This window comes from Syngnathus scovelli, chromosome 21 (genome assembly GCF_024217435.2).
Source record: "Syngnathus scovelli strain Florida chromosome 21, RoL_Ssco_1.2, whole genome shotgun sequence".
Lineage (NCBI taxonomy): Eukaryota > Metazoa > Chordata > Actinopteri > Syngnathiformes > Syngnathidae > Syngnathus > Syngnathus scovelli.
Window position 1 is genome coordinate 7,427,602 of NC_090867.1, and position 21,446 is coordinate 7,449,047.

A 21,446-nucleotide genomic window follows, 5' to 3' on the forward strand; every position below is an offset into this window, starting at 1 on the left:
CTTCTTCTCCTGATCGTCCAACGGCGCTCGGCACACTGCCGCCACCAGGTGGTCGGCTGTCATGGTGACTACTGTAGAAAGTGCTTCAGTTTCTTATTTGTTGTCTGGAACGACTAAGGAAAAGTTTGCTAACAAATTGATTTTCAATTTGTATTTCCACAATGCTCGGATGTCAATTTACAATTCCTTCCATCGTGATGAGGGCTAAATACTGTTACATTTCTTTCCTCTCATTTGAAGACCTTTTGGAAGAGAGTGACAGATCACAGGAGAAGAATATTGGAATTTTCCAAACATTTATTTCATATATATATATAGATATAGATATATATATCTATATATATCTCAAAAGCATTTTCAATACTATACAGTGTGTTTCAATAGCTGCACGTTTCTTTTTATTTAAATATGTATTGGGATTCATTATGAGTGGTTTGTGTTTTTCCACTGGGTAGAGGCACAATTAGAATGCAAACGAGAGGTCAGGGGTCGGGCCAAGTGCTTCTGAGAATTGCAGCTCACAGTAACAGTGAAACAGTAGGACTTGCAAAGCAGAGCTTATGTAACGAGAGTTACGCACTTAAGTGTCAAAATAGGAAGTTGACGCCGCGTGCTCAATATAATCATGCCAAACATGTATTGTCACACAAACTGAAATACAGACGGCTTCCAGATTGAAGCGTCAGCCGATCGTCATGTTCAACCTTTCCCTACCCCATCACGCAGACAATTTATTGGATTAAAAAAAAAAAAAAATACAAAACCTTATATAAGCATCACAAAAATTCCACAAACCCAAATAGATATTACAGCAGATGCCTCAGTCAACAGAACAAACCACACGCTTACATACTGAATCTCAAGTAGTTAAGTACACCAAACACATTAAAATCATTCCAATATAGAAATTGTAACAATAAGAATAAATTACAGCAGACAAATTATTAATGTCAGGAAATATATACTGTATATATTATTTCAGAGTGTAATTTATTTTGGCATATGGGAAGGGGGGGGTTAAAAATGCTGCCATGTATCCCTCACAGCTTATTTTGCACTTCCCCAACTTAAATGACCATTTTTCTTTTCTTTATTTTACTATGAGACTTGTTTGTTCAGTCCGGTAAGACTGTTTAGTTGAACATGCAAAATTTTGCCTTCTAGGAAATCAGAGGCTTTTTGTCTTGAAAGCAGACATTTCACTCTCACCTGTCCTAAATTGAGCTCATGGCAAAAAAAAAATATATAAAAACAAGTGCCGCTGAAGAGAGGAGAAGCTTCGGGGTTGTGGTATTCAGATATTTTTGGAATCCTTTGCCTCAAACAGTTTCATGCGCTCTTGCACGCTCAGTCCCTCTTTCAGGCTCTGTCAAAGACAACACAGGACCATGACAATTTGGGAGGACACAACAACGAGCGGCAAAAATGGCAAAAAGGATGCACACAGAGGACGGGAAATGGGGCGGGCATCCACAGCACAGTATTTTACAAACATTTATTCGTAGTTTGACAAATAATAAAAAAAAAAGTGAACAGTTTGTGCATATGTCAATGGTTACTGTATTGGTTCTTCTAATGTGCATGTCTTGCCACCAGGGGGCAGTAGATAAGAGAAATCAGGAAAAAGGCCAGAGTGCAATGTTATGCATTGCTTTTATTTTTTATTTTTTATAAATACCATGTAGCTTTTCAACCTTTACCTTGGTTTGGAATGAATTGAACCTGAAAGTCAAGGCACTGCTGGGTGATAAAAGTTTTCAGCTCGCTAATATTGTGAAATGTGGTCAAATGACAGCATGCAAATTAGCCTCACGCTTTTTATATTTCTGCAATTAGTTCTCCAAGAGGTGAGTGCATCATAAAAGCAGAAAGGAGGTGAGGTCAATGTCATGCAAAGGATGCTTTTGTTCCACAACATGCTTATTTGGAGATATATACATACGGTGTCTCAACGGGCGGGTTTTGGGGGAGGGCTTAAGACCCCGCATGAGGAGTGTCAGCTATCCCACGACACCTGTCCAGTGACAGACTGGCGGACAAAACACACGCATGACAAGCCACGCACCATTTGACAAGCGAATGGATTTCACCGCACAGACAAATAAAAAAATAATAATAAGGTGACACTTGCCTTTGACCTGACACCCCTGGATGGCTTGGAGGTTGTCGTTTGTTCTTTTTTCGTGAAGTCAGGGTTACTTTTGGATTTCATGATGTCTGCAAAGACAACCAGCACGACATGACACGTTTGGTTGAAATCAAAGTTTGTTCTCGTTGCACTTAGCGATGAGTCACCGTATCCGGAAGTAACGGTCCCGTCCACGCTCCTCTCGCCTAACGCTTCGGTGGCAATGAGCAGCTTCTCCTTCAGTTTTCCGATATCGCAGTCGGCCTTTGCTTTAACAATGCTCAGCTCCGTGTAGATGTCTTTATATTTGTCCGTGGTGTACTTCTTATCCTGTTGGCAGAATGCATGAATGACATCATCTCGTGTAATTTACTCTACCCAAAAAAAAAAAAACTCCACCAAACCATGACCATGTACTGACCCGGAGCGCCGACTGCAGCTCATCCTTCAAAGAGTGGATTTCCTGTTTCAGATACTGAATCTCGGACTCCTTGATTCGAAGCAGCACCTTCGGGACCACCGACAAAGTTAACGGCGTTTTTCAATGGCGAGCGCGAGGCTTCAACACACCTCCAGTTCGTAGACGTCTTTGCCTTGCGTGGTGGGCGACAGCGCCGTCTCGCCGCTGAAAGACGAGCGCATTCGTGTGATCTCGGCGCTCAGACGATTATTCAATTCCTGCCGGGCCGGCACGGAGTTAAAGGAGAGAAGACCTTGAGCGGGCACACACACACACGGAAAAGTTCCAACCTGGTTGTGAGTGTTGAGCTCCTGGTTCTCTCGCTGGCACTGCCTGAGGGCCTGCCGCTCGGCCTCCAGGGCCTGAGCTAAGTGGGCGTTCTCCAGACATTTCTGAGAATACTGCTCGGACAAAACCTCCAGCTCCCTCTGGATGGACTGCAGCTCCTCCCTGGACAGTCATGTACAACTCGAGTTCATACATTTTGCAAAAAAAACAAAAAATCAAAAGATGACTACGCTATTAGGCTAGCTATGCTGTTTGATTTTACTTCCACAACTAAAAAAATCATACTCGTATTGTAATCGAAGTTCATCAATATCAGAGTTGAGGCCGCTGAGCTGGGAGCGCTGGTTCTTCTCCAGTTCCTCCTTGTGTGCATTCTTCATAGCTTCGATAGCTAGCGAGGGGGAAAAAGGAGACATAGCGCACAATTACACTTCGAGGATAAAAGTCAGTTAGCTGAATGCAAACCTACAATGAGAAAGGCCATTCACACGCTAAAAAAATTAGCATCGCGCTCGGCCGGCGGGGATGTACCAGCAATGGTAGCAGCCGTCTCCTCAGCCAGGAGTCTCTCTCGTTCCTCCATCAGTTTGGAGATCTCTCTCTGGTGCTGCCTTTGGAGGTCTTCAACCACCTTGTGGTGGGTTTCCTCCATCGCTGCAAAGCCGCGCTCGCACGTGGCCTGACGGAAAGAGGCAGGCAAGTTTAGTCACCCCCCCCAAAAAAAAAAAAGTGCTAAAGTTGATCTAATTGCGTGCACATTTATCGTCTCCATGCGGTCATGCAAGCAAAACATCTCAAGCTGAGCTATGCGAGTTGAAGAGGGTTAAAATTAGGTTGAAGCAAGTCGGCGCAGGCGGAAATGAATCTACTACGCCGTTCAGAATCATCGCTAAATTCTACTTACGAGATTGCTAGAGTAAAAGTGGAACGACAAAAACCTTCAGACTTTCAAGGTCTCGCTGGTATTTCACCCTCAGGCTGGCCACATCTCCTTCCAGGTGCTTGCTCTCCAGTTCGTCCCTCATGGTGTTCATCTGAGTCTCCAGTTCCTGGATCCTGTCCCTCAGAAGAACCACGGTCTGCCCCTCGGACTTGGCCGCCCCGCCTTCTTCCTCCTCTTCCATCGGAGACCGCACGGTGACAATCTGGTCTTCGTAGATCCGCCGAAGCTCGGCGATTCTCTGCTCAAAGTCGGCCTGGATCGTTTTGACGTGACTATGGTGCCGCTCCTTCATGGCGTCCACGTCGGCCAGCAGGTCCTTCAGCTGTTGCCGGCTGTCGGCTGCCGCCTCCGAGAGAGCCAGCTCCGTCGCGGCGTGGTCTTTATCGACTCGGCGTAGCTCTTCCCGGTGCTTCTGCTCCAGCTCTTCCACTTGGATCTGAAAATGTTCCCCCAGCTGGGCCAGCTGCTCTTGCTGTTTTGACAGCTGCGTCGAACGCTGGCCCACTTCCTCCTTGAGGGTGGCGCTCTCCTTCTGGAGCTGCTCCAGGGCCTGCTCTAAGTGGTGGCGCTCCCGCTGGAGAGATGTTTGGTATTTCTCTTGAATGGCCCTGACGCTGCGGGCGTGCTGCTGCACCAGAGCGTCCATGCTCTGCTGCGTCCGCTCGCAGCGGGCCACGTTTCGTCGATGAGCCCATCGCAACCTGCACGCCACGTAGGCCACCTGAGCCTGGATGAGAGCTTCGCGCATGCAAAGAGACGTGCTCGTGAAGAGGTGGGATGTCCCGGGCCCAAAAAGCGCGGAGAGCATTTTGGCCAGCTCGGGGTGCTTCTTGGTGTTTTGTATTTCTTGAGCGTACTCGTGGAGCTTTGCCGCTTGTTGTCGAAGCTCGGCGGCCAAGCCGCGATGGGCGCTTTGAAGAGACTCGGCCGAGTCGACGCCGTCCAGATGGCGCTCGACGATTTTTTCGGCCAGGTCGCGGGCTTCCTGCGATTGGATCTGCTCGGCGTACGGCGCCAGTTCGGGCGGGCAGATGTCGGCTAACTTCTGTTTGCCCGAGCCGAAGTTGCTCTTGACTTCTTTGATCACGTTTTTTAAATCGGACCTCTTGGACGCGTCGATGATGGCTTTCAAGGCCGTTTCCCTTTCACGGAGTTTGCGGTGGGCTTCGGCCAGCTGGCCTTGAAGTAGCCGGACTTTCTCTTCGTAGCCGAGCTTCAGGTTTTGAATGGAGTAGGACACTTCTGCTTTGATGAAGCTATTAAAGACGGCTGTGGCGTTAACGTCCGGCTCGGCCGTAACGTCTTGCGATTTGGCGCCGTCCCGGGGTGTCGCCTCCTTCTCCGGCTCTTTCCGCAATTCGGCCTCCAACGTCAACTTTCTGCTCAAGACGTCGGCGTAAACGATTGCTAAACAATCGGCGCTTCGGATGTCCTCCGCGTCCTCCCAAACGGCGCTCAGCGTTTGGAGAAGGTCCGACTCGGACGTCTGGAGAAGCGAGGCCATTTTATTCAAAACGAGCGCTTCGAAAGACAGCGTTTTGGCAAAGAGGTGAATTGCGTCTTGATCCAAAGCTTCCGCGGTCTGCGTTTGAGGGCCACACGGCGACAGTTCCTCCAAGGTCTTCTGGCCGTGGCGGATGTACGCCGATGCGCTGAAAAGTTCTTTCTCCACTTGTGACAAGGATTGAAGCTGTGACTCAGAGTTATCGTGAGAGCCCGACAAAAAGGCCTTGACTTTCTGCCGACTCGTTTCCACGCAAAGGAGGGCCTTGGCGTAAGGATCCGTTATCTGAGGCCCGCCGCCGTCGTCGCAACCTAAAGGCTCCTTTTGGACCATCTTCTGATCTTCGGCGTGTGTGGAACGACGCTCCTGGAGATTTCGAGTGAGATTTTTGAGCTTTTCCTCCGTGGCGAGCAGTTTAGTTTCGAGGGCACGGACGATGGAGATAAACTTCTCGGAGTCACTGGGATGCGGGAAGGCGGTATCGGGGGAGGAAAGTGCTGGAGTGGAATCAAAGTCTGTCTGGTTAACATCATCGTTATATTTTTGGCACTGAATATTGGAAAAACGGATTCTCGGTTTCTTGGCTCGGGACTCCTCGTCTGCGTCCTCCGTTTTGGACGGCGGGCTCTCCTCATCCGGAATCAAACTTCCCCGCGGGCTTTGTTCTTGGACGTGTTTCCTCCTGAGTTGGAGATCGGCGTAGCCGAGCTGCAGCGCGTCGAGGTGCCGCTCCAGCTCGGCGATGCGATTCTCCGCGAACGCCAGCTTGGCTTTTAGATTTTGCTCAGCGCCGCCGGGCTCGACCGGTTGCGTCATTCGACAGAGAAGATCCTCCTTAGCTTGGAGCTTCTGTTCCGTTTCCTCCAAGCTGTTGCCCAGCGCGGTCATTTTAACCAGAGCCTCTTTCAAGTCCTCCTCTTTGCGCTTCATCAGCCGTTCGTACGTTTCCTTAGTCTGACGGATCTCCTCCTCCTTTTCCCGGAGGAATTGGCTGATCCTCTGAAACTCCCGGGTGGCCCTCTCGTACGAGTTTTCCAGAGAGCAATAATCCGCCTCTTCGCCTCGGAGGCGCTCGCGGAGTTTGTTGACCTCCCGGTCCGCCTCGGCAATCTGGTTGAGGAGCTCCTGACAACGGCGCGTGAGCAGAGCTCTCTCTTCTTCCAGTCGACGGACGCTCTCTCTCAGGGCCTCCGACGTATTGCTCTTTTGGGTGAGCTCTTCCTGCAACTTGAGCAATTCCTCATTGCGCTCCATCGCCGCCGAGCCCCGCCGGCCCCTTAACAGGGCCTCCACCTGCTGTTGGGCCTCCCCTAGTCTGACCTCCATTTCCTTCTGCGTGCTCTCCGCTTCGGCTAACCTCCTGCACAGATTCTGCCTTTCCCTCTCGTGGCTTTCTTGAAGGCCAAGCTGCTCCTTTCTCAGGCGCTCGTCCTTCAACGCCTGCCCTTCTTCTGTGGCGGCCAGTCGTGCGGTCACCTCTTGCAGTTTATCCTGTAACCTCTGGATTTCTCTCACGTGGTCTCGCTGCAGGGCCTGCTGGTGCTCCAGCTGCCGGAGGGCCTGGTTCCTCTCTAAAAGGCTGGCCTCCACCTCACGGAGTCTGCTTTCGCTGTCTTTGAGCTGGGCTCGCAAGGTGGCTTCGCCGCGTCCGTATTCCTCTTCTTGCTCCTTGGATCGTTCTTGCTCCAGCTTGAGCTCATTGCGCATACGAGCCACGGCTTGTTCGCTGGCTGAGATTTCGGCCAAGGCGGACGCCAGCTTGGACTGGAGCGCTTCAATATCCGCCTCGTGGCGGTCGGCGGCGCTCTGGGCTTGGGTGTAGCTCCGTTTGAGCGTTTTGATCTGCTGGTGAGCGAGGTCTTGCTTGCGCTTTTGGGACTCTAACTCGCCCTGCAAGTCTTGGTTCAGCTTGTGCAAGTGTTGCCATGGCGAGAAGGTGGGGGGGGTGGCACTCTTTAAAGAGATCGATCAAACAAGCTCGATTAGTTGCGTCGCCTCGCGTTCCCTGTTCTGATACGGAGAACCACATCTCGAGTTTCTTGATAGCATTTTTTTTTCTCTCCCTCCATTGCTGTGCTTTTTCAGGGGTGACGTGACAAAAAATAATTGAGAAATGGGGGGGGGGGGTGATGAATGTCGTGAACCAAAATGTGACACTCTTTTCTGATGTGATGGGGAAAACAAAACTGTTTAGCATGCATGGTCAATACGCAATTAATTCCAAAAGAGCCATCAGGTCAAAAATTCACCAAATCCATGCAAAATAGACCCATCCCTCCACGATTAATTTCATTTCTTAGAGAAAAAAAAAACAGGCCAAGAAACGACACACACACACAAAGCACAGATGAAACGAAGGAAAAAGCACAGCGCAAGGCCCTCTCGTCAAATTCCGGTTAGTTACGTTCCCAGGAGATGTGAAACTCCGTAACAAAGCATGGATAAATCACATGCTGAAGATCACGATCATGCATTTCGGATTCAGATTAGAACCCGCACCCAGTTAGTTCGATTCCATCCAGGTTACATTGATGCAATACCGTTGATATTTTCCGCCATTTTTCCTTACCTGCAGGACGTAACCATCTCGAGCACTTTGCTCTCTTCCCAGCGCGTCTTCCAGCTGCTCCTTTAACAAATTGTTCTGTCTCTGAAGTTGGTCCAGCTCTTTTTGCTTCTGCCCCAACTGAAAAGCAAAATGGAGTCAAATTCAAGCACAGATTTTGAGGATTTTTTTTTTAAAGTCCAACCTCTTTGTCTAGCAGTGCAGCCAGCTCGTGCGCGGGCAGTCTGTCAGCGTCGGAATTGTGTGTCGTGGAGCTGATGGGCACTTGCTTCTCCTCTCTTAGCGGCGTGGTCTCCACCTGGTGCCACCGCTGCTCGATCTCCTCCTTCACGCCCGACGTTGGGCTCGACCCATCTTCGTTGCGGTCCACCTCCATCCCCCCTTGCTCTTGTCGATCAGGTAAGGACGGTTGCGCGGGAGAGACGGTATTCAAGGTGGAAGTGACCAGAACGGGATTCGGCAAGTGGCTAGTGTTATCTTCTGTCGTGGAAGCGGGGTAGGCGTCCGATACGCGGTGGGTTTGCAGGACCGAGGTAGAGACTGGGGAGGAGGAAACGGAGCAGCGGGATGCGGTGGTGGAAAGTGACGAGCCGTGGTCGACGGTGTCCGCTCGCTCGTTCACCGGCTTATCTTTCTTTTCGGTTTTGAACTCGGACCAGTCAAATGTCTTGGAGCGACCTTCTCGTCTGCGCTCGCGAACTCTGCTTTTCCGCGCTTCCGAGGGAGGCGTGGAGGCCCCGTTGTCCGTGGGCTGCCTGGGGCCGTCGGGATCGGGGGGCCCGCTGGGACAGGGGCTTGTCTCGGGCTTGACCTGTTGACACGGCTCCAGCAGCACCTGTGTTTGTATTTTCTCCTCGGAGAAAGATCTGAATAAGGAGGAAAAACCAAAAACATCAGGCCTTTCCCATGTATTTAGAAATCTTTGGGAACACTCAGTGGAGCCACATTGAACTGCGTGCTTAAAAAAAACCAGACACACAGTTAGACACATGAAAATCCAAGCGCACCGGTCTGAAAGCAGCTTTAGTGTTTATACACACAAGCTAAAATAAGCCCGATGGCAGACGCCTTCTCTTAATGCCATTTATACGCCGGCTCAGCGTGAAGAATGTATTTGGATGGATTGCCGTGTTTGGAATTGACAGGCAGAGCGCTTTTTAAAAACTGACACAATGGAGCCAGATGATTCCGTCGGGACGGGTCGCTGGCTAGTGAGAAGGCGCTAACTGCAGAAATGCCCAAAATACCACACCTCCAGCCTACGAGACACACGAGTAGGTTGTGATTTTCTTTACGAGCGTCAGAAGAATGTGTATCGACATGTCACCTGAGCTACCCATGCCTGACATGACGACACACATGGAAGGTTTACATCGGGGGTTATCCGAGGATGTCGAGCGAGCCGGCTGACAAGGAGACACGACTCAACGTCACATGACATCGGGCAGGACAATGACATCACTTTTTAGCGGAAGAAGGCAAGTTGGGAGGGGCTAGGTGACATTCAACGCACAAGCTTTCCAACCTGGGCTTCAGAACCGATAGTTTCAGTGAGATGTTTTTCCTGGAAGCAGGTTGTAAACACCGGTTTGGGAGGAGGAAGAGGAGGAAACAGAGGGTGGGGGGGGGAGGGAGTAAGATCAAGTAGGTGAGAAAAGCGGCGTTGGCATCCGCGTTGCGTCTCTCCGGGTATTACCGAGTGACGTCGGGGGCGACGGTGGGTCGAGCGTTCTTCATGATGGCCTGGATCCAGTTGCGGCGGATTCCGGAGGTCATGGCTGAGAGGGTGCACGCGCCTTCTGCGCACTGACAACAACAATGGGCGAGGATTAGAAAGGAGTGACTGCATTTACGGGAGCCTCTCTGTCGTGAGAGCAAATTGCGGATATAAATACTGGAGTTATTAATTTCTTGACATCAACTCCGCCAAAGACACCACGATCCCCCCTCGGCTACTCTATTTCTGACATCCGCCAAAAAATAGCCGCGGGAGATCATTCGAGTAAATGTAAATAAAAGATAACTTTAAAGTTATTGCTCTCGTGAAGTCCAAATTTCTTGACATTATTTCAAATGTTTACAAAGCCATTACGCAAGCGAGGTTGGTAACCGATGCGTCAGATTTAGACGCTGATGTCACGGTGAGATGACAAGTTCGGTGACAAAGAATCACTTCAAAAAGCAAAACCCGATACCTTAAGTTGCACCGCATGGTGTCTAAACGCCGTTTATAGACTGGCAACGGGCAGCCCGGCTAAACGAGTCGACGACGCGTCCTTTTCGATCCCGACCGGTGATAAATGACGCAACACGATGGATGACACGCACTAACCAGGATTTGGAAGCCATAATTCCTTTGGACGGGGAACTCCTTGACGTCGTAACATGTGGAAAGATCAATCTCGCCGTCCACTTCGGAAGCCTGGGAAGAACGGAGCAGGTTGTCAACACGTGGAACAAAGAATTGTCTCTTGGACATGCTTCTTCACCTCTTCAGCTATGGAGTCCTTGTAGTAGCGCAGACTCTGATCTGTGAGGACAAACCAGTGTTTCTTCCACTGAGGAGGAGAGGGGGGGGTTTGAGTTATAGACTCGGGCAGTGTACAATATAGCAGATGCCATAAAGATGATTACCATTCCATCTTCATAGAGCTTGGTCATCCATCCTTTTTTGAAGTTCAGCAGATCGGGCTGTAGCAAGGACAAAGGAGTTCAATTAGCATTAACCACGAGTTGTTTGTGCGACACCGGCAAATTGACTTAAGATGAACTTTGTGATTTTCATCTCAGCACCGAGTCAGCGCAAGTGCCAAAAGGTGACGACAGCGAGGTCAAACGTCCGAACGGGGCCCGCGCGAACTCTACCTTGTTTTTGTTTAGCTTCATCAGGCGCGGCGGAGTCACCGTCTGGCAGAGAGTCATCGCGACGCCTATCTGCCTTCACTTCATGTGTTGACAATCCACTCTGCTGTCGCTCTACCCCGAGAGGAGGGAGGGCCGGGGGGGGGCACGACTCTCAGCACGCTCGACTGTAACTGCCACCGTCGGCTATTTATAAAACGGCAGTAGCGGCGGTGGCGCTGTCAGTGTGTGGGAGCGAGTGGGTGGGCGGGGTCGTTGGCAGCTGCGGCTAAATTGCAGGGAGCCACCGTGGCGATTACGGCGAGTCTCTGAGCAGGTCTGGGGTCAGCGGATCATGTTGGGAGGGAGGACACCTTTGCGCTCTTAAGCAGCTTGCCGGCCAGCGCTTTAATCTCGCGTGGAGGAACTAAGGATACTTTTACACGTATTCATAGTATGGAAGGAGTAAACACTTCCAATCAATCATGTTCAACTAAATATGTCATGTACAATTTTTTTTTTTTTTAAGCTCATCTGACACTCTGGACTCCATTTTGGCTGGCTGGTGCAAGTCCTGTACAATTTTCTTTATTTACACGATTGGAGGAACTCACAGTCATGGAGGACTCGGTGACTCTGCGGTCAAGCGATTTGGCTCTTCTTAAGTTTGCAAAAGTGGAGACGGACACGTCCGGGACGGAGCGCTCGTTCCCTGCTTCCGATGACGACGTGTCCTACGACAACACCAGAGAACGAGCTCTCGGTAAAGGAAGTAAGTCGAGCGGACTTCAGAGCTCCACGTACAGGTTTGAAGGCCAGATAACGTCTCTCGCTGCGGCCTTGTCGCTGCACGCGGGTGACGTCTGACGACGGTTCGCTGGAGCCGCACGTGTCCATCCGCTCCTCCTTGAATCGGCCGATGACTTGCGAACGTCTGCGAACGACAGAAGATCACCTTGCTGTTCAATAAATAAAAATCAAAGTTCTCCCCGAGAGATGAACTTGACAATACATCAGAGAGTAAATTGTGAAATTAGACGCGGCAGTTCAATTAAAAGAGATTTGGAAGATGGCCGCTTTGCAGGAGAAGCAGCCATGACAAATATCGGTTAAGGTGGCGTCAGGAAAAGAGAGGAAACCAATGTACTGTACCAGCAAACGTGAACGTGTGTGTGTAAACGATAGTGTGTGTGCGTTTGTGTGTGTGCGCTCCCAGGCGGAGAAGAGATGAAATGAGAGAAAGCAGGAATCGACGGTGACCGGCAGGGAACAGCATTGGGATAGAGTCGGAGGGGTTGCTGTTCAGAAGCCCCTGGAAAAGATCAAAACGACAAAAGGAGCTAGCAAAAAGTGGAAAGGAGGCACAGCAAAGAAAGTAACCCATGCACCCCGAAATAGAATCAAGAAGATGCCATGCAAGACTGGGGATCCGTTTCCTCTCACCTGCGCTCCTCCCCAAACAGCCGGGCCACCTCTTCTCGTCCGGGACTCCGCGTGCGTGCTCTTAGCTCTTGTTCCTTCTTTTCCGCACGGAAAGCTTCGCGGTAGGTCATCCTGCGCGCTCGCGGAACGTCCGAAAGCGCCGCGTACTGCCTGCCCGCGCGACCCCCTCTGCAAGCGTCACTCCCTCCGCCGCGGACCTCCCAGGCGGCGGTGGCGCCGCTGGGTTCCGAGTCCAGGGAGCTTTGGGAGGAACTGACGGTGGAGTAGCTAGGGGACGCGAGGGCTCCTGGGGAGGGGGGACAGGGGGGAATTTGGCCTTCGGGTTCAGAGTTGTACCTGTGACCGGATGCTCCTAAGGAACAGGAGGAGGTGGACGAGGACAGGGGGAGTTGCTGGGGTGGCTGGGAATTCTGTGCGGATTTTGGAGAAGGCTCCGACTTGGTTTTTTCCAGGGAAAAGTAACCGCTCTCCACTCGTACTTTGCGTCCGGTGCTCATCATTCCGCCATCTGTAATTCATACAAGTTGTTGATTTTTTAATTTTTTTTTACTAAGCAAATTATTGTCCTAACCATCTTGACTAGTCACGGTGGAGTCGGGCTGGCTCTGGCCCAGTTGGCTAAGACAGGAGGCGCTGCGGCTACAGGGGATGGTGGCCCGACTCCAGCGGTTCTCCTCCTGCCACAAAGTGGCCCGGCTCATCGGGACGCGCTCGGCGCTGGCGATGCTGCTGGGCAGGCACGGGATGCTGCCTCCGCTGCCGCCGCCGCTGGTCACCGTCACCTTGGCCGGACCCGGTTCCTGGACGGGGGTTTGGGATGGAAGGAGGGGGAGGGAGGAGGAGAGGTCAAATTGAGACTAGGGGAAAAATGAGAATAGAAGCGCAAAATTCATTTCATTTTAGTACACAAAAAGAAGAAATATTAGGTGACGTGATTGATGAAAGAAATAAAAATAAAAGCACTCAAATGGTTTCTTATGTTGATCCCATATTTGCCTTTAGGAAAATTGTGTATTGATTTTTTTTTTTTTTCCAACATCCCCAATGTTGTCAATCACCGCCAACATGCAATTCCAATCAAGTTAGAAGAAAAATGCCCGTTCATTGCCTTTGACCTTGATTGAGTGTTAAATAGACAATCTACTTCTCCATTTTTGGAGCTGACTCACTGGATGTCCATTCATGTCCTTGGTGGAAAAACACTGCCCCCTCTGCTGATCACACAAAGCTTTTTTTATTTCACATACTTTCAAAGTTACCATTATACTACATTTTTTGCAACATTTTTAGAAAGAGGCAGACTTCATGGAGCGTCAGCCACTCTGAGTTATGTAACGTCCGTCAACTCGGCCTCATTTATGCCAGCGTCATTAGGGGGACCAAACAATGGACCTCAGAGGAAACTTTGTGGGCACACACAACATTGCGGGTGAAGTGGCGAGCAATGCGTTACCTGCTGAGTGGGCGGATCCACCTTGCGCTTCTTCTTCTGATTCTGCTTGTTCGTTCTGGGGTACACGGTCAGAGCTTCCTGCCATCTGTTGATTACCAACAATGTGCGTGGACAAGTAGTCCAAACAAGCCAGCAGAGGGCAGAGTCGCTCCGATAGCGAAGCCAATCACGCGTTCTCGTCTTTTAACCTCATCCCGTAACTCCGAGCTCACCTGACCCAGTTCTTTCAGAAGCCCGCTTACCCGTTAATGATTTCTTTACACTCGGCTCGAATGAAGTGCTCCTTGTCAGGGGTTAGGATGCACAAGGAGTTCTTCTGACCCGTCCTGGACTCTCCGTCGATGACGTCGGAGCACTGGTTCATATTGATGGTGCCCTGGGGAAGAGTGCTGGGCTGGAAGACACAACAGAAGGACATGCAGGAAGTGCGACAGAAGGGCGGCGGCGTGATTTTCTCGCATAATCCGCCCAGACGCCGACACGTTGCCAGAACTTGGCACAGCAGACTCCAAATGTGATTTAAGAAGACAATAAAGGAGGCATTGTGACATTTTTGGTTTTCTCGTCCACTTTTGAAATATGTTCTATAGTCATTGAAAAGAGTCAAGTGAGTCACGCGGAGCCGAACGAGCATTCTTTGAACAACGTTTGCGTTCCGCCGTCACATACGGGAAACATTACAGCACGCGACCGCTGCGGTGTCTTGGTGTCTATAAGTACCAGCCGCAAATGATAAATTACAGCCCTGTGTGCGTCAGGACGAGATTAAAAGGCATCGCGCTCGACTTGGCCGCCGAGCCGATAAATCACGTTCAGGAAAACCTATTTGTGCAGCATTAACCGTGCCATGACTGTTACCAGAGCAATTAAATCGGGCGCATGGCCTCTGATGTGGATGGAGAAGTCAATACTTGATGGTAATCCCACCCCGAGGGCGGTCGACTAGCTGCGTGTCCCCGTGACTTTAACCGCTGACCTCTTTTGAATTCTAAACCGGCTCCGAAAGCTGATGTGGTGACACTTAATCATTCGCGACATCACCCAATCATGACTTGGTGTGCCACAGTGGTCGCCACTTGCCCGTGGATTAAAACCAATGAAGGGCCCTCCATTGGGTGAGAGGTCGGCACGACAGCTGTGCTTGACAAGCGAGACGGACAAACAGACTCTGGGACAGCTGGGCGAGGGCCTGGTGGGCCTGCTTCAGATGGCAAAAAGGGGAGACTGGCGTCAGCTTGACCTGAGAGCCCTGTCACTCTCAGACTTGGCCCGGAGGAGCCAGGAAGGAAAAGTGGCGGGGCGGATTAGGGATCTCCAACTGGCTGGTGGGCAATAAATGCTTTTAGTGGGCTGCCCATCTGTCTGCGTAAACAAAGTTGAGAGGACGCCCCTGCTTGTGCAAGTCTTGTCCTGGACTTGGGAGTCAAAACAGAAATTTGTGATTCTGGGAACAGTTCCACAAGTTCTTAAGCAGTAAAAAATTTAAACGACACGGCAATCAGAGAAAAGAGGAAAAACAGCACGAAACTCCGCTCACACGTGTGGACCCTCCCAGCAATGGCCACACACTATTTGGGTCCGCTGTTGCCCCCAGACCGGGCCCCCCTTGAACCCACACCGCTGTCACCTATCTCAGACCCCGTCCCCTCTCTCCGGGCCATGTCCGAGCACAATGGGGTCTTTGTGTGGCGGCGCAAGTTCACACAATGTGGGATTGTCAGCTACAGTGGAACCGTACGAGCGCTCTTTCTCAAATCAGAACTTCAGCGATGGATATTGCTCAGCTACAAACACCTGTAAGAAGATCGTAAACATCTGCCTGGTCTTAGGTGTCACACGTCCGCCGGGATTGACAAATTCAAACGCGTAGACGTGCAACAACAGGAACAGGTTCCAACGCCGGCGCCCACTCGCTCGCTCCCCTTTTGTGCGGAGGAACGACGATGAGCTGGCACTGAATCACCCTGACTCACAAATATGGCAAGCGGTCGGGTCTCCGACATCCTGCTCATTACCGATAACAGAAAACTTTCCCTAGCAACTCGGGACAATAGAGGTAAACACCAGTGTAAGCCGCAAGGAGGAAATGGCCTCGGGAATCACCTCCAAAGTCCATCCGCATCCAAACTCGACCAGCTGCGAACGCGCATTCGCCAGCAGGTATTTGGGAGAGCGTGGGCAGCCGCAGCGTTTGGTCCTCGCCGCAAATAGCGAGAGCGGCGTGGGCGGTTTCGCGCGGCCGGCGTCGTCATGGACGGGGGTGGATGCGGAGGAGGAAGAGGAGGGAAGTGTCAGAGGATGAAGAGAAGGTTCACCCTCACTATTTCCAAATTGGTTGTATTAAAAAAAGACGATGCCAAACACGCACTTTTTAAGCGTTATGTAATGTCTCCGAACGACTTAATCATTTGAGATGGTGACAGATATGCTGGGAAAAGAGAGCTAAACAGGTGCTCCGCTCAACTTTGGTCATGTGGCCCGTTGCTCACACTCGGCCCCGTCTTACCAGAATTAGCCCGAGTGGGTGTTGCTCTTTCCCAGACTGATAACATTTCTTTGACGAATACAACAATCACGTCTTTCTTAGATGTCGACACGCCTTCCTTCAGCCCGCTACAAATGGGTGCTTCTCTGGGTCTGACATCTTTGAATTCCAGTAAACACAGGAAATGAATTGAAAAGGACTAAAAAAAAAAAAAACATCATGAGCACATCATGTTCTTGTGGAGAATAATGAGGGGATGCGGACACACTAAACAGCCCGTTTTGATTTAAGTTACTTTTGTATTAGGGCTCGAAAAATAACAACAACATTTTTCATAGCCGACCACCCATGTGAAGTAATCGATGACATCACTGATATTTTTTTTTTTACAGCGGCCATTATTTTAACTACAATTCCAAATGAAACGTGGACAACGTTTAAGCGCAAGCTAGCAGCCGTACCGCCTCCGACAAACTATTTTTCCCGAGCTGGACAAAAGTGCATTAAGCCGTCACTTACGAATGGTTAGATGAGCAATGTCGAGCGGTTATTTGAACGTGGGTGTTGGTCATTAACACTCATCCACGTGCCGGTAAAGGGTTCTTAACGCCCATCTGACAAGTCCTTGGCACCACGTGACGCACCGATGTCTGCTTTTCGTGTACCTGGACGGACGGACTCGAACGGTTTAAGACTTCAAATATGGTAACGACGCTGAAGTTTCTGCGGGCAGCACATGTTCCTGACGCAGTCAAGCGCCCTTGACCAGGCACAAGAACACCTGCAAGTCAGCAAAAAAAAAAAAAAAAAAAAAAAAAGCCACTTCTCCATTTTTTTATATATTATATATTTGAACTCGGACATGTTCTGATCTCGCTAACCCGAGTGACTTGCTCACTTTTGCAAAGAGGAGAAGAAGAGAAGCTAACTCTGTCCATTGTTCTACAGTACATGTCTTGGGCATTTGTTGCAGCACTAAATGACAGAACATGTTGCCCTTGGCAACAAAGTCCCCCCCCTCTGAAATAACTGCGCCGGTTGCCCCGGGCAACCGGCTTTTAGAGTTGAGTACAGGAGACTTGAATAGTCCTCGGTTATTCACTGAATCGATGTTCTCGCCATAGACGTACGTGCTGGAACAACAAAATGACATTTTCCGAGTCTATCGAGCGACCCTCTGACATTCAGTAAGGAGATGATTGACATCCGGTCAACAATGCACAGAGGACACACGGGCCGGCTTTTTCTTCACGCTCTTGTGCCAGAACATGCCACAAAAACTGAAATAAAGGATGTGCTGATGCTTGAGCAGAATACAAGCGCCGCTTCTGGTTCAATCGCGTGACACGCTGCAGCCAGAACAGGTGACTTACAAAAAAAACACCGGCGAGTTGATACAATACAGAACTGTAAAAACCATCTCGTCCACTTTTCCCTTTGGGGAGCCGACGCTATCACGAGGACCTTGCACAATATTTGAACAGGCCACAAAGCAAACAGAGAGCATGACGCCGCATCAACACCGCGTGTGGTGGAACTTCATTCCTCCAGACACGGCCACGCTACTTTGGACCATGAGTTTCAAAGGAGAAATCTCAGGAGGGGGTGGGGGGGGGTCACTTCAAACCTGGTGTCTAATACAGTGAGGGTTTTCATTACCGGCAGGTATAAAGAAAGAATCGGCCGAGGAGAAACCGATACGTTTGATGAGACAAAATTACAAAAGAAGATTTGAGGGAGAAGATAAGCAGTTATAGTGAGGAGTACTTAAGGTGGTAAGTTCTACAAAAAGTGGAGATAAAAATGTTCTTACCATTTCGTCCAGAGCGTAGCGGAGTAAGCCGTGCTCGTAAAGGATGAAAAACCTCCTTTGCCATTTCTGCATTCAAAAACAAAGATGTGCATTAAAAACAATGACAGGTAGACAACGTTGGAAAACTTGAGGTTTCAAATTTTATGAACCGAAGTCAAGGAATTTGGAGAAAATCAGTCCCGTGCTGCCAGAGTAGAAAAGCTTCTGAGCTTTTTGGAACCGGCGGCGTACAACTGGCACACAACTGTTCGAAGTGTCAAAATTTGGATTTTATATTTGTCCCTCCCCGCCCTTTGAGCCACATTTGGCTCCCAGCGACGTGGTTTTCTCACACGGCGGAGGAATGCGAGGCGCAGAAAAGGAAAAAAAAAAAACATTTTCTGGATGTCACGAATTGTGGGAGTGATCACTTGCAGGCGGTATGGATTCGAACCCCTGACTTTAACTGCGGGGCACGTGCTAACCGCTACGCTACCATGCCGCCCTGCAATCACATTCCAAGTTTTAAAGGAGGGGGGGTGGGGGGGGGGGGGGGCTGGGGGGTGGATCAATGCACTCTAGTGCACACACATCTAAAGAGTAAATATACAAGCCAACCTTTGGTAAACATTTACCATGTGATGTTGGAAAGTATATTCTATTTTAGCATGGAACACATTCAGTTTTGAAGATTTTTTTATTTCCCAACAATTTTTTTTTTAGCGCAATCGGACGAGGTCGACCAACTCAGTGTCGTCAATGTAAACAGCAGGCTATTGACAAATGTAGGGGTGAACGACCCCCCCTTGAAAAACAAAACATGTGGAATCCATCAGAGCGGCTGTGAGAACTGGGACTTTTCCATCACCTCCCCCACATTCTCCCAGCTCCGCTTTTGGGATGCATCGCCACGGTTTTATCTGGGGGTTGATAAAGAAGGAGGCGCGACGGAGGCAGGCTCGCGTTTCACCGTGCCAAAGGGGAGCAGGGTTCGCGGAATCATGTCAATATCGGGATCGTTATTGCTTGTGAACCATTTGTCGCTCTGGGGGGAAAAAAAAAAAAAAAACGCTCCCACAGGAAGCTAAAGTCAAGTTTTTCCCAAAGAGTGTAAGTAAAGATAGCAAAATGAAAACAGCCATTGGCAAAATGAAAATAAATATCTTTTGACGAGACGGGAAAGTGAATTAAAAAATAAATTGGCCATTTAATTTCCACGCCAGCTAGCAAACAAGACTTCTTTAATTGAAGCCACTTACCCGAGATCGGTGTAAGGGATTGTCAAAATTGGTTCCCTCTGGCGCGAGCAGCAACCATCCTCCATAAATAGGCTTCGCCTGTTGATAAGATTATAAACATCAACCGTTTGCGAGGGGAAAAGGGAAAGTTATAAATGTGCAATTTCAACTCAACAAAGGCGGGCTGGCCTGGCATGCTTTCTTAAATAGTTGTGCCACATACTTGAACTCCTGCCACTTGAGTAGTCAGCAGTTATTTCGAGTCAAACAAGCCCGGCCTAACCACAGCTGGCTGGCTTGATGTGTGCACGGTGAGAAATGTCGCGAGGAATTTTGCCAGACGTTGCCGCTCAGATGATAAGACGTAAAGTAATAAATAAATTGAATAATCTACAAAACAGTGGGCTAGAAATTAAGCTCTGACATTTACGGCCGGCCGGCTCCTCCGCCGGGGGGTTTTGATTACAGTCATAACTTCATCCCACGCAAAGCCACATCTAATCCACCTTAAAATCCGCTTTTGTTTTGATTGCAAAAGGTACGGCGGGACAGAGCTCAGCTACGGTCGCTCTGTAAACAAAACGAAAGAACCGCAATTTTCCAATCTGAACTTTGCGGCCAGGCTATCTGATAACGGGCTCGCCTGCAGGAAGGAATTGCGCTGATAGCTTGTAAAAATATGCCCGAAACCCAAAAGGAGCTGTCGTCTTTCCTCACGTGACCTGACAGCAGGCCCCGTTTGAAAAATACACTCTGATCATTTCAGGTCAAGCTTTCCCCTTCATCGCTTTAGTGGTTAAACGGCGCGTGTCGCCCGACCTCCTCGTTCCACCAATTAGAACTCGGCCTAATGTCACTTCCAATCGTTTCTTATGGCGAAAAAAAAAAAGATTTCTAAAATGTTATCCGGCTGGGCTCGAGACATGAACCGAATGACACCGGCGCGCCTCCAAGCGCTCCGCTGTCGGAAAACTTTACAACTAAGACACGACTGGCTGGGTTGGAGGTTGACAGCCGGTGTTCCGCAGGGAAAGACGAGCTATTTTCCATCATATTTGAAGGAAAGTGCGCTGTTACGTTTCCAGAGACATCACTCTCTGACCAGCTGGGAAATACTGTTGGAATATGACCATTTGTAATTAATCAAGCAAATGGAACATACAGTAATGCGATTTGCGGGAGCATATTCACACAGTGTGACAAATAGATGATGAAGATGGTGATTGTTTGAGTCGCTTTGGGAGTTAAATTAAGGTCAATAAGCATCCCTGGGTTGATGACTAATTGGATTCAGAGAAAGAAACCTTTGCACTTCTAGCCTATGTTGACACATGAAGCAAAAACACACCTAAGCGCAAGGCCATTCATTCTCATGGTGAGTCTTGTTTACTCTTAAGTTGAATCAAAACTTCAGGATCTCGAATTCTACTTGGGGTTAAGGAGAACTTTGACTTTTTTGCACAGAAATACTGCAGTGATTAAATACTCACCTGGTTGAGGTCTTCGTCGTTGAGCAGGTGAGATTCTCGAGGTTTAAAACAATTTTGACATTTGCTCTTATTAAAAATGTTGGCTTGGAATTTCCTACAGGGGTTCTCTTTGACTGACATGGTGGGTCGAGGATAGGACGGTGTTCTCTTTCAAAATTGAAAAAAAGAAATTACTTTTTGGGGGGAAATAAATGATACGAAATGGCTCTTTAGGTCACGTCTATGCTGGTCATCGTGCTCCAGGGGGGCTAACGTTCACCCGTTAGAACTTCTCGCTGTCTCTGGAGCCGACCAAGAAGTTCTGGATGATGTCGACTAATGGAGACAGGAGTGCGCAATGTTTGGGTCGAACATGCGTTGCTCAACGAAGCGTCGACGAGTGGTGGACGACACTGCGGTGGTCCTGGCGGGTCCCGTCAGCAGCCTCCATCGCGGGGGGAACGACGCCAACTTACCGAAGGGAGTCCAATCCGCCTCCTCCACCTCCGGACTGCTATTTAACGAGCGTTCATACGCGATTGGGTTCCAGTCCGGACATAATTCACGTTGAAAAACACGCCATGGACGCTGTTCAATTCGTGCAGCTGAGTTGAATGTTTTCGTCTAAATGCTGCTAGTGGCCGGACATCAACTGTCTGCAAAGAAGGGCGGGGCTAAGTTGGTGATTGACTGCAAGATTGGCCAATCAGGTGCCTGCCCGTGCGGACGCGCTGTAAATTGACCAATTGGACGCCGATGAAGACCCACCTTTCCTCTGTTAGGTGGGCTTTAAAGTTTTGGTCACCAACCACCGGGTCGCGGACCGGAACCGTTCC

General features: G+C 49.6%; 1 protein-coding gene across 6 annotated transcripts; it reads right to left on the reverse strand.

The window, feature by feature from the left end:
* Window positions 1-279: 279 nt before the first annotated feature.
* si:ch73-103b11.2 (trichohyalin) lies at window positions 280-21,282 on the reverse strand. Of its 6 annotated transcripts, none has more exons than XR_007489225.2 (26): window positions 20,632-21,282; window positions 19,163-19,240; window positions 17,925-17,990; window positions 13,869-14,020; window positions 13,627-13,711; window positions 12,745-13,030; window positions 12,174-12,681; window positions 11,535-11,664; window positions 11,345-11,464; window positions 10,524-10,580; window positions 10,379-10,447; window positions 10,222-10,311; window positions 9,586-9,695; window positions 9,415-9,453; window positions 8,074-8,755; window positions 7,893-8,009; window positions 3,815-7,276; window positions 3,408-3,555; window positions 3,162-3,267; window positions 2,879-3,038; window positions 2,699-2,806; window positions 2,550-2,636; window positions 2,296-2,458; window positions 2,132-2,217; window positions 1,943-2,029; window positions 280-1,366 (listed from the first exon to the last, which is right to left on the reverse strand). XR_007489225.2 is itself a non-coding variant. In XM_049759067.2 (26 exons), exons 1-26 carry the CDS (start codon window positions 20,749-20,751, stop codon window positions 1,295-1,297), a joined length of 7,086 nt encoding a protein of 2,361 aa, XP_049615024.1. In that variant the 5' UTR covers window positions 20,752-21,282; the 3' UTR covers window positions 280-1,294. The 6 variants fall into 6 exon arrangements, 5 of the variants coding, with proteins under 5 accessions (XP_049615024.1, XP_049615026.1, XP_049615027.1 ...); XM_049759067.2 differs by lacking the exon at window positions 1,943-2,029 and adding an exon at window positions 13,343-13,384 and having other exon boundaries at window positions 12,745-12,973; XM_049759069.2 differs by lacking the exon at window positions 1,943-2,029 and having other exon boundaries at window positions 12,745-12,973.
* Between the last annotated feature and the right edge of the window lie 164 nt (window positions 21,283-21,446).

What these genes read in the sequence shown, in the direction of transcription:
- si:ch73-103b11.2 (XM_049759066.2), bottom strand. Translation starts at nt 20,751, where the DNA reads ATGTCAGTCAAAGAGAACCCCTGTAGGAAATTCCAAGCCAACATTTTT. An exon ending in CTATCGGTTCTGAAGCCCAG is followed by an intron (nt 8,756 to 9,414) that starts GTTGGAAAGCTT and finishes CTCCTTATTCAG; the next exon opens with ATCTTTCTCCGAGGAGAAAA. An exon ending in GACCGTTACTTCCGGATACG is followed by an intron (nt 2,218 to 2,295) that starts GTGACTCATCGC and finishes TTGTCTTTGCAG; the next exon opens with ACATCATGAAATCCAAAAGT.